The sequence below is a fragment of the Schistocerca piceifrons genome, chromosome X (assembly GCF_021461385.2).
Source record: "Schistocerca piceifrons isolate TAMUIC-IGC-003096 chromosome X, iqSchPice1.1, whole genome shotgun sequence".
In the NCBI taxonomy this organism is placed as follows: Eukaryota; Metazoa; Arthropoda; class Insecta; order Orthoptera; family Acrididae; genus Schistocerca; species Schistocerca piceifrons.
The window spans coordinates 251,655,009-251,667,105 of record NC_060149.1 but is presented as its reverse complement, the minus strand read 5'-3'; the positions used below and the strand labels follow the sequence as shown (position 1 = coordinate 251,667,105).

Here is a 12,097-nt window from a genome sequence, read left to right as displayed (position 1 = left end):
TTTTATACACTATGGCATTATGTATTACTTAGTATTCCAAGAAAGTTTTTTGAGAATTAAATCAGTTTTAATGTCAGTGTCCATCAGTGGATTATTTTTAAAGTATTGATCCTATTAACTGTTACTTACTAACTTGAATTCTTCAGATATGAATTCAAATGAACATAATGTAATAAAATATTGCACAGTAGCTTAAACTGTGTGTGAGACAACTGGATGCTTGAAGTGCAAATTAGTTTACATTAAAATGTATAAAAGTACACATTAAAATATCCACAGATATTCTATAGAATGTCATTCATGCTCATGAAAAGTTGATGTGCAAAGCACTGAGATGCTGTAGGCAATTCATAAAGCCTACCACAGCACAGAGTTTTTTTTAGAAGGAAGTGGGTGTTCATTTTAACTGAAGACATTGAAATACCGTATCTTGAGAACTACACATCGGATCAAAAAAGTCATAATTCCAATTTGTTTGTCTCAAAAGCGGACATCCAATGACACTGCATTTGACCCCCCTCCCCCAATTTTAAGGGATCGAGGGTGTGATTGTCCCATGGCGAGAGACCAGGACTATAGGGCGGGTGCTCGACTTTCTGCCACTTGCCCGAAATGGATGATGCTGGCCTCCCACACCGATTAGCGTCTTGTGTCGAGTAGCGGCCAGCATTGCACAACGGTGTTTCTCGATAGACGTTCTGCCTCGTATACATTATTCATTCGCCGATGCATGTCTACGTTTGTCCTTTGGCGGCCAAGAAAAGAATAACATCTCGTTGCTCCTGTTTCGACGCATTTGGTAATAACTTCGCAATAGTTCACGTTTCCCCATTTACTACACGCACCTGGGAAAGATACGAATGCCACATAATCCCTTGCCTACATGTCAGTGTTTATATACTCATATCGGAGTCGCGCTACGTTGCATATACCTCAAACAGAAACTTTTTGATCGGCCAGTGCAACTCATGGGTTGTAGTACATTTCTTTTCCGACAAAAATGTAATTGTCTTAATCAGAAACGTTGTTTACCTGCATCTGATTAACTGTATGTTGCATATGTTTTATGTTTCTCCGATGTTTAATTCATAGAGCTGCATATTTTTATTTTTGCCCATCGGTATAACGTGTACAGATCCGCGACGACGAGGTAGCGATCACGAAACCGCTTCACAACCGGAATTTGAAAATAAAAAGTAATGCACTGGGCTCTGTTGTTGTAACAAAACAACGAAATCATCCATATTAACGTATAAGACTGCTGACTCACTGATTTTCTGAATGGAGCAGGCACGAGCCAAATTCAAATGTCTCTGTGTAGATCGCAAGGCTCATTGATTCTTACAGATCTGGAAGCACATCCACGCATTAATGATTGTACGTAGCACAAGTATAAGAACATAGTAGAGAAATGAACTTTTCCTATTTTACTGCCTATCATATACATTCAATTTTGTCAGAAACAAAAGGAAACAAAAATCATCCATCATAGAAGAGGGACAGCAATTGCAAGGCATGATGATTGCAGAAAATCACCATTTATTATTGGTGGCGTTTCAATTTTAGATTCTATTAGGTCGGTGAACCTTCACGTCTCATAATTAGTCGTATAATTGATAGTACTCTACATGGTAAGTTGACGTCATATTTTCGTAATCAGTTTGGAGAAAATTGTAGCTACGAACTGTAATTGTAAACGGAATAAATGTAAGAATGATGAGAGCGAGAACGTTACAGTCAAGTTGTGACACATCTGCAGTTGAAGGCGACATGAAAGGCTTCTTTCCCTTAATGAAATGGTTTTGAAATAGATAAGAATCGTATATTATTTGAAACCGATAGAAACTCTAGTACGATTGTTGTGCCGTCATGTTCATGGCCCTCCGCAGAAAAAATCCTGGAGCGCCTTTGAGATTTGGCTTGGGGAATTTGACGCCATAGTTAACTATAGTAACTTGCTATAACAGTTGAGAAACGGGCAACACAACACTAGCACAGCTCTGGGCTCGTTTAAAGCTGCAAATAATTACTGCAAGCGGACGTACCTAAGATGACCCAACGCTGAATACCGGTTGAGGTAACACAAAGCCTGAAATAGCCCACTGAATGTACTTTCCAGTGATGATGTTTCCATGTTAGTACAAGAATAGTGAAGTAAAGTAATGTTGAAGTTTCATTAATATCGCTATTTGTTTGAGTTTAAACCTTAAAATAATACTGGGATTTACAAGAACACAAACTACTGTTCATCTGGAGAGACAGTTGCAACTGGATTTCCAGGGTTTGTTCCAATGGCAAGGAACGGAGAAGAAGGGACTTAGCTGACTCTATGAACCAAGCGATAGGGATGGGGCCCTCCGTTTGTAATGGGAAAGCACCATGTTTAAATATTAGGCATATAGCAGGGACACCGAATGACTTTATGAGCTTGGTCGAGTTCAGGCCAGATGACACGGGAACTGCTTGCTTAATTATATATACAGAGTGTTTACAACGTACCACAGTGGTGTAGGAGAAGTCGAGACGAACTATTTTATTTCTGACACTTGCTGTCTATCAAGCCGGGAAACAACCCCACACTGTGTATATGTATACGAGTAGCGTCTGTTCTGCCGGACATGTCCGATAGGACAGACGCTACTCGTATACATATATGCATTTCTGTGATAGCGTGCCGGCTCCATGAAATTTGCTTCAGTGCGGATGCACCAATACCGCCGAACTCCTACGGGAATCAGTAACTTGCGAGTAGGGAGATGATGGACGAGGCACGCTGCATTACAGCGCGCAATAAGTTTAAAATTTGGGTCGGTCGGGAACCGTGTCCGGAGGGCCGAAGCGATTAAGGCAACCCCTCATGAGAAACAGTAAATCCGGGTTCGAGTCCCGGTCTAGCACAAATTTTCAACTACCGCCACTGCATTTCCACAATGCACTGTGCGGATGGAAGTCAGTAGTTTACTACGCACTCTTTCCCTTTTCTTCCTATTCCTCTGTTTCACATACAACTTCTGATTGACCTACAAAAGACACCAAGCTAAAGCTCACGCGCGCAGCGCGATATTTTCAATATCCTCTCGCTCTCTTACGCCAACGCCTTTGTCGGCTATTCCATTAACATTTTTAATTTAAACTTTCCCTTCAGACTTTTGTAAACGTTATGAAAAATTTAATTACGTTTACAATTCCATCTAAACTTAGCTCTCACAAGCACGGTAGCTTCGAAGTAAGATTGTCAGACAAACAAAATGAATTAATTGTTCATTTTTGCTGTTAAAAATTACAGTATTTTAAGGTAAAATTTACATAAATGTCAATTTTAAATTTTGTACGTGGACGAACAAAGGGTTTTTAGTATTCACAAACGATTTTAGCCAAAATCTCAAGTGGCACGTGTGCCTGAAACTTAGATGGCTTTTGAAGCCCATTTTGTGGCTGTTTCCCGGTTTAATAGTCCACAAGTGTCCTATATCTATTTTTTTGTCTCGATTTCACCTACACCCCGGCGGTTCGCTGTAAACAGTTATTCTTACATCCTGTATAAATGAACTGACTACTGGGATGCAAATTCATCAAAAATCCTTTCCACCATGGGACATTACAAGCAACTAGTAGAAGCGCAATACTTGCTTTGTGTTTTTCACGTGTTAATAAGCTGGAAGAGAATTTTAACTGATTCTTCAGGCCCGTAAGAATGCCTTCCGCTCCAAATAACACTGGGTGAGAGGCACAAGACGTTCCGTTAAGCAGGAAAGGAAGCACAGCGCGCGACGCGGCTTTCGTGAAACAAGCGCTGATGCGAACCAAAGTAGCTCTGAAACATCTCTACCTTACAGATACCACAAAAACGCCAACCCTCGTGACGAGCTTTCTCAGAGAGCAACATGCAGCTGGCTTTGTTATCGCTAGGGGCTGATTTGAAATACTTGTCCAACAATCTCAGCTTATCTTACACTCGTTTTGCGTGTGTAGGTCGTAGCGAGCGTTGAGGTGTTCTCTGTGACAACTCGCTCATTCCTTACATCATGCATGTCAGATCTGATATCATTCTCAGTCGCTGTTGCTCTTATTTTCGACAGAGCGTTTACTCCAACGAGAAAATTAACAAAAGAAGGCGTTGACCAGACAATACCGTAGAAATTTCGCTGACATTGATTTCGGAATGAGATACCATGACCAAGGAGCTCAGGGAACATGTTACAGAAATTCCAGATCTTACGCACAGTAAGCAGAGACATTTTGGTGGATATTTCTGTCCATAAAAGACTCTATAAACTAAAATTTATGTCCTGATTGTTAACATCATCAACAAAGGCGTATTCTGTGTTAACAAACACGTGACAGCTCTGAGTGCTTTTTTTCTGTAATATTCCTATTGGGAAAACGGGCCGTACACAGGCAGACCGTGCTCCTGACAGTTGCATTCAGAAATCCATAAATTAAATACGTGCCTCTGCTTTACAATGGTACTTGTTTTCGAACACTTAAAATACAAGTCACAAGTGAAAACCAAACAAAATGTGAACCACGTTCATATATACTTCTTTGCATTTTATTACTTATCTCATCTGCTGCGAATGCGAGTTCCATCTTACCAAAAAAATTAAATACTTCAGCGAAAACTGTTTTCAGATTTTTACTCGACTTGTACGACATTTATGACATTTTCTATTCAACTTCTGTCGATGTATGCGCGCTGTAATATTTTGTGAGAGTCCCTGCCAGTTTGTCTCTTGTACGACTGGATGCCGATGCGTCATTTTACAGATAACTTTTTCTAAAAACGGGTTACGTTGCAGTGGTTTAACTAGCGGTTTCTACTACAATATGTTAGGTGTAATGCGTTCTGTGGCTGAGCTTGTGATGGATGCACACAACGCGTGTTAAATAAAAGTATTTTAGAAAGAATATAAGCCACTTGCAGAGAAAGAAAAACGGAAAAAAATTAAGAAGTTGGAGACAAAAAGATATGATTGATAAGATAATTTTGAGATTGTTTATTTATTTTTTATATTTTTTCATTTGTAATCCATTTTGTCGGCTGCTCTCGAAGATGAGGATGCTACTTGGCTGCCGCGTGAGTAGATGTTTATTAAGTAATGGCAGTTTTTTCTTCCACTTGTAACAATGTGGGCAGCGTAAAATTTGAATGATTTTGACGATGTTAAAACAAATGTATAAGAAGGAGAGCATAAGATAATATGAAAGATCAAAATGGAAGTTATGAATATTACATTTCAAACAGGGAATGATTTCCGAAGACATGAGGTTACCAGTTTTGGATAAAAGGCGCGTTATCTAGATAGAGCTGCTGATTCTGAGCAGCAGTTCCATTGTAAAAGTACACATTTTCTTCTTTCGTTATGATAAGTAATGAAGGTGAAACTTTTAAAATTTTAGTTTACTGTATTTTAGTGTTTTGTTGTTACCGAAAGAGATGAGCTGAAAAGGACTAAGGCATCTAGCGTGTCAAGAAGACATGCACAGGTGTCATTTGAGGCCAATCATTGCAAAGTGCGTCGGAACTAAATGTAAACAGCAGGAAGAAAATAGAAATTATTGGTGAAAAATTAATTGATGTGATCCAGGCATATCCGATCACAGAAACATACATTTAAAAACTGATTTCCTTCCAAAAAATTTCAGTATTGGGCATCAAAAAAGGCTCCAGCTCATTTCACTAAACAAGGGCATGGAATTACCGAGCGCTGCTCGATAATCGCGGTGTTTCCGGCAGCGTGCGGTGTGTTACAAAATCAGTGCTCTGCTAAGGCTCTGATTCTTAAAGTGGCTTTCCACGGCGACCTCGACTTCGAATGAAGCTAAGTGAAATGACCCTATACCGATGTTATAGCAAACAGAGTGTGTGTCGGGAAAACGTCCGTCAGCAAAATCTGTACAAGATTCGTGTTCGTGCTGAATATACAAAATCTACTACATGAATCTAAAAGTGAACTGAAAGTTTATGAATTATCCATTAAATACCTCCAGCAACGTGTGGACAGTGTTTCTTGAGGAATAATATCGATATTCATTTAACTCTAGTCACACTAGACAAATAAAGTTCCAGATGCATCATGCAAAAATGTATTTTTTTCAAATATCGATTTCAAAAATAAGCAACCAAATCATTCGTCCTCGCAATTTATTCGAAAGCGCGAGGGGACGACACATGTTGAAACTCCACCTGACACATTCTTACTTCGACTGCAGCTGGAATACATTTACATATTTGATCGGAATGTGGAAATCAAAGAGCCGTGGTTTTGTTTAGTGAACGAACATTATAGTCATCCGGAGTGATTCCAAGAAACTATTGAAAACATGAATTATAATCCCAAGACGAACATATGACTTGGGTTCCGTTAGATTACGGATCCTATTTTGCATTTGCGCAACAGCTGTAGGTCGATTGACAGAAATTACGCAAAATGTCTATAAATAGTACGTTCTTTTCGAGGATAATACTTCCTCAAATGTCAATAGTATTAGTAATGTATGGAGTAGTTTTAATCTTTGCTGTTCTGTATTCTTTCAATGTTGACATGTCGACATGTTGACTGATCGCCGGCCGCGGTGGCCGAGCGGTTCTAGGCGCTTCATTCTGTAACTGCGCGACCGCTACGGTCGCAGGTTCGAATCCTGCCTCGGGCATGGATGTGTGTTATGTCCTTAGGTTAGTTAGGTTTAAGTAGTTCTAAGTTCTAGGGGACTGATGACCTCAGCAGTTAAGTCCCATAGTGCTCAGAGCCATTTGAACCATTTTTTTTGTTGACTGATCCACAACAGCGTCATTTCCCATCAGGCAGTACACCACTCCAGATAATGCACTCACGTTTGTGAAAAATGTAACACCAGAAAGAACAGGCCGCACGAACGCGAAAGAGGACGTGTGGACACAGTAAGTGATTAAGACTGCGGAAGATTGGTGTACACTTGACGGTCGCATTCGTGTTAGCAGCTGCTGTGCTGACGGTATTACGGTAGGTCGGCAGCATAATGCACACAGTCAGGTGTAATAGACTGTGGTATCACTGGACTCAAATTACGATCTCGATTCCTACGTATTGACGGCAATGTGCATACCATCCATCAGGAAGCCTTCGGAGGCACAGGTACGACTGCTGTTTTGAGAAACTTCACATGCCTTACATCAGCAACAAGCTGACTGGTCACATGTCGTGAGGGGTATGAAGGATGTTTACCATGGCTTCCCCGAACTGCAGCTTCACCAGACAGAAACCGCTGTTCATGCAGTGTGGACTTGAATAGAAACAGTTTGGCGAGAGACTCCACAGGAACATACCCAGATTCCTTTCTACTCTATTCTTTGACATTCCGTTTCTATTATTGCTGCATTTGGGTATTGCAGCTAGCTGCATATTCAAAGCCAGTGATCACATACGGTTCTACAACATTGATCATTTGTGTATTGTCATTGATATTTTAGAGTTCGCAAACAATAGCGCATAATAAAGTCTCCAGTTAGCCCAGTTGCCAGAGTACGAGCTGATCACAGAGAGCACACAGCCCGCCATTCATTTCAGTTCTGATAGCCGAAGGGACTTCAAAACTTAACCTTTCTTCCTTCCATCATTTCAGTGCAGAGGTTACACATAGATGTAATTCCACAGAGAAGTTTCGTCTTATCTCTTGCACACTGCAGTATTCTACTCTTCTTTCTCTTTGATAAGAGACAGCCGAATCTTCGTTGAAGATAGATTCCGGATTTTTACAGCGCAGAACTGTATGGCTTCAAGAAAATCTGTGACCTGTCTCTCGAGAGGATTCAAACATGATCTGTGGAAGCAAGGCGGGGGATCTACGTAGTCTTTTCATTCAATGAATCGTTTACTACAGGCTGTATTCGTCCAAAAGTCTAATTCTGTAAGGACGAGGACTAGCGTACGTCTACATTAACAACAACAACTCAACAGACCTGCCTAGTCCCAGCCCTTTGGTCCCACGGATGCCTCATAATGATAACAGCATTCGACTATTCATCAGATCAAATCGTGTCAGCAATCACTCAGGCCTTAACTGGAACTCAGAACAGTTTTCCATTGAGCGGTTCAGCATTCCTATACACACGGCCACAGCAAATACACCTGCCTATAACGAGAGTTTGCTGGTTGCTGGTCGCCTTGCATGCATTCTAAACTGTTTGAGACTGAAGTTAGGGAAACATCTGGCATTCACGTAGACGAATTTGAGAAACTAGGGAAACAGAAATTTAAATTAGCTGGTTTATCGGTATAGGCGAGTGAGAGAACAATTGCTGTTTTCGTATGCTTCACGGTCTTTCTTTTGCGTCCTACTTATATCAGCTGAGCCCACCGTACTCCGCGTGAAGGCGTAAGGCTGAATTGCACGCCAGCGACCTGGTGTACGGGACTGGAAGCGTGCCTACGTACTTCAGTCGTAACGGTGCAGAATTACTCTGCGCCTGCAGATAATTGCGGGCTATTAAGTCGGCCAGCAGCGAAGGCCGTAAAAAGCGCAGGAAGTCGCTTCATTTTGATAGAGACTCTACAGGACTCAGCATTACGCAAAACGTGCTACTTACGCACTCACAAGGCCTTTTGTCTTCAGAAATTTGTGTGTCTCTGTGACTCGGAACCGATGTTATACGACAATATTGCAATACACTTACGTAACCTCAAGAACTGAATACCCAGGCGTGACATTTTCAATATTTTATATCAGTTCCACAGTGTTCAAGAATTGTAGAAGCCTCACACTACTTCCCACATCAAGGTATCCAGCTCCAACAATGTACCACAGTCACCAGACACCGCATCTCCAGCCTCACTCCACTTTTCAATTTCTGCACAAGTGCCTCATAACTTTCCCTCTCACCTGATTCAGCAATTTTTCTCAATTTTCGTTAATTAGGCACTTTTTACGCAATTTTCGCCAATTCGGTCCTGTTTCATATATAATACATTACATCACTTTAATTACTGCAATAATAAAAATCATGGAAAAATACTTACATAGAACATATGTATTTTTCCAACACTCATTTTATCTGTTTTTTTTTTTTCAGCACTGATTTCGCTGACCGATATGGCTTCGCAGTTGTTAGTTTGTTGTTGTCGCGTGCCAAGTGCATACCACACTGCATTCACACCTTGAGTATTCGAGCTACTATGAAAACAGTTTTCCACTTTCTTTGTTAATTTCGTACACCCTATTTTACGAGTTTGTGTAGAGAATATCTGTAATGAAGGTTTAATGTATTTTTTTGTAGCTACGTTACTATGTGTGTTCGTATTATAGAGGTTTCTCTCGATTTTGAATTCGCATTGCTGGAATTTCACTTGCAGGGGAAGAAATCTGGTTATGTATGCTCGCATTAACAGATTGTGCACCGGTGTCTTCAATTATAATGCAAACCTCTCCTCGATGTCTGGTGGAGTGAGAGCACAGAACACTTTTTGTGGTGGTCTGTCCGACAGATGGTAACGTTAAACCTGGAGATCCTGGTTATAGGTAGAATACATGCCTTCCAAACTCAACCTGTCTGTGTTCAGCCGTGAAAATAAAAATATGGCTTTACATGTAACAGGCACTTTGTTCTTCTGAGGACACACGTACACTTTTGAATCATTATACTGTGTCGTGATTCGGTTCTGTGAAGTTTTAAGGATTTTTTCGCACTTGCGTTTGCGATTGCTGCCATAGGATCCAAGTTTATTCTCACTTACTGTTTCCATCACAATAAGACATGTTTTTCAACTGCATTTACAGTTTATAGGAAAAAATGTGTGGAAGTTACTTTCTTATCTTGAACAAAGTTACAAGAAGTTACATGTAATATTTCGTGTTTATGTTTTGATTTCATGCTCCCGACAAGGCGTGAGCGCTCTCTCTCTCTCTCTCTCTCTCTCTCTCTCTACCTCCCCCCCCCCCCCGTTATACTTACTCACTCCGTGTGTGTGTGTGTGTGTGTGTGTGTGTGTGTGTGTGTGTGTGTATTTGTGTGGGTGTGTGTAAGCGTTAAATATAGACTGCTCGTAGCAGTAAAGAATTCATCACGCTGAAATTTTGGCCAGTGAATGGAATAATTGTATTTGATTTCTTCTTTCAGTTCCCCGTAACGTCACTAATTTCTTCGGCTCGCTGCAAAGGATTCTACTCATGCTCGCGACATACGTATTATAGAGATTGGAGACAAGCTTACCATCGTACTCTTCTCTGCGCAGAAAATTCAGGTGGCAGCAGAGAAGCTTGAGCGCTTTACATCCTCTTTCTTGTGGCCTGAAAATAAACAAATTAAGATATAAGGATGAATTGTAAATAAAAGTAGCCGGTTAGTGTACTGTCATTAGTTCTGAGTATTTGAATTTTTTTCCAATTTGTAAACTGTATGACAGAAAATACTATTGCAGACGTTGAGAAACTAAAGCGACAGGAAATTTATTACACACATGGAGTAGCACTAGAAACTAAAACAGTGTTTTATTTGCAGCACTGAGTGAAGAGCAAAAGCGTTTGGGGTGTGCAGCAAAATGGAAGTGAAAGTTCTACATGCAGATTCTTCTTGAAATACAAATTGCATCCATTACAGAACAGATCATAAGGCCGCGACAGTGCTGAACTGTATCATGAGAGCGCTGACCACCAATCCTTCCCACAATCGCTGGTTTCAGTAAACCTGCGACAACCTCTGGGGAAGAATTTGTCTGCACACATCAGTCTATCGAAGGACTCAAAACGGAATTATCGTTTGTACGGTATATGTGACAGAAAACTTCCCTGCATTCGATGCTTCGTCAAATGTTCTATTTTCTCAGTCGCACGCAGCTGATACTAACGCCTCTAGCTTCAAGCGAATTTGTATTAACTAAACGAAACACTTTTTTTAGCCTTGTTTCACAAACTTTATTACTACCGTTTGACCTAGATTTCGGGTCAGTAGCCTATTTGCTAGTATATTTAATTCAACGTATTGATTTGGTGCATAAAATCATAGCATTTTTCCATAAGTTTTAAAAAACACAACAAATACACATAACAGAGACTCTAGACTTCAATAACAGTCTCCTTCACTATTTACAAGTCTGCCAACGAGAGGGTAACTTTTCGATTCCGCGACTGTAGAAATCATTTGGTTTTGAGGCGAAGAACTCGTCGAGTCACGTTCCGAGCGCATTTTCATCCGGAAAGGAAGTTCCCTGAAGGTTGTTCGATAAAGAGCAGAAAAGGTGAAGATCTGAGAGCAAAAGATCAGGTGAATAAGGTGTGTACGGTATGACTCCCCAACCCAACTCCTGTATGGTGTTTTTTGTTAGTCTAGCAGAATACTGTCGGGCATTATCGTGGAGTAGCACACTTCACGCAGTCTTCCTGGTCGTTGTTCTTGGACTGCGTATGTAAGACGTCTCAGTTGTTGACAATAAATGTCATTAGTGATGGTTACAGCTCGGGGGAGGAATTCGCAGTGCACCACACCTTCGTTGTTTCACCAGATACATAACATTATCTTTTGTGGATGAGCGCATGTCTTCGAATGGAGAGTTGTGCTTTGTTTTGGCTCAAACACTCCTTCCTTTTACTAATTTTAGCATAAAGACATCAATTTTTTTATTTTTTTATTTTGCGTATGGCAATACAGCGACAATATTTTATATAAGTACAACAATATGTAAACGAAATGTATGAAACAAAACAATGTGTAAGTAGTACATGTGTAAAAAAAAACAAGCAATAGCACAAAAGGATAAAGTACAAACACTCAAGACAAAACGGGCAACGGACTGCGATAGCAGGACGGCAGAAAGTCTACACAAATGGCGGTCGAACTAGATCATTGATCTCTCAGGGCCACACACAGCGACAAAACAAGAAAAAAAATAGTCATCAGTAACGATACAGGATAGGAATATTCGGTGTTGTTCACGAGCCAACTGATTACGAGCAAGCAGAGGTGCACATATCGCCTCCCGCTGATTTTTGTGATTTTGGCTTAGAGCATACACCAGACTTTTGAACCTTCGCCATTTTATGCAAATGTCGCACTATGGTGGAATGAGCACAGTTCATCATATTTGCCAGTTCTCGAATGCACTGACGAGTATCATTATGGACTAAC

The 12,097-nt window shown here is 40.6% G+C and overlaps 1 protein-coding gene across 1 annotated transcript in view; it reads right to left on the bottom strand.

Annotated features, from left to right (window-relative positions):
- The window catches only part of LOC124723128 (flocculation protein FLO11), a 196,042-nt gene that overhangs the window by 125,224 nt on the left and 58,721 nt on the right, over positions 1 to 12,097 (bottom strand). The window contains exon 2 of the mRNA XM_047248315.1: positions 10,187 to 10,263. Within this exon, the coding sequence (XP_047104271.1) occupies positions 10,187 to 10,189 (3 nt within the window). The 5' untranslated portion in view covers positions 10,190 to 10,263. The remainder of the gene's footprint in view (positions 1 to 10,186; positions 10,264 to 12,097) is intronic.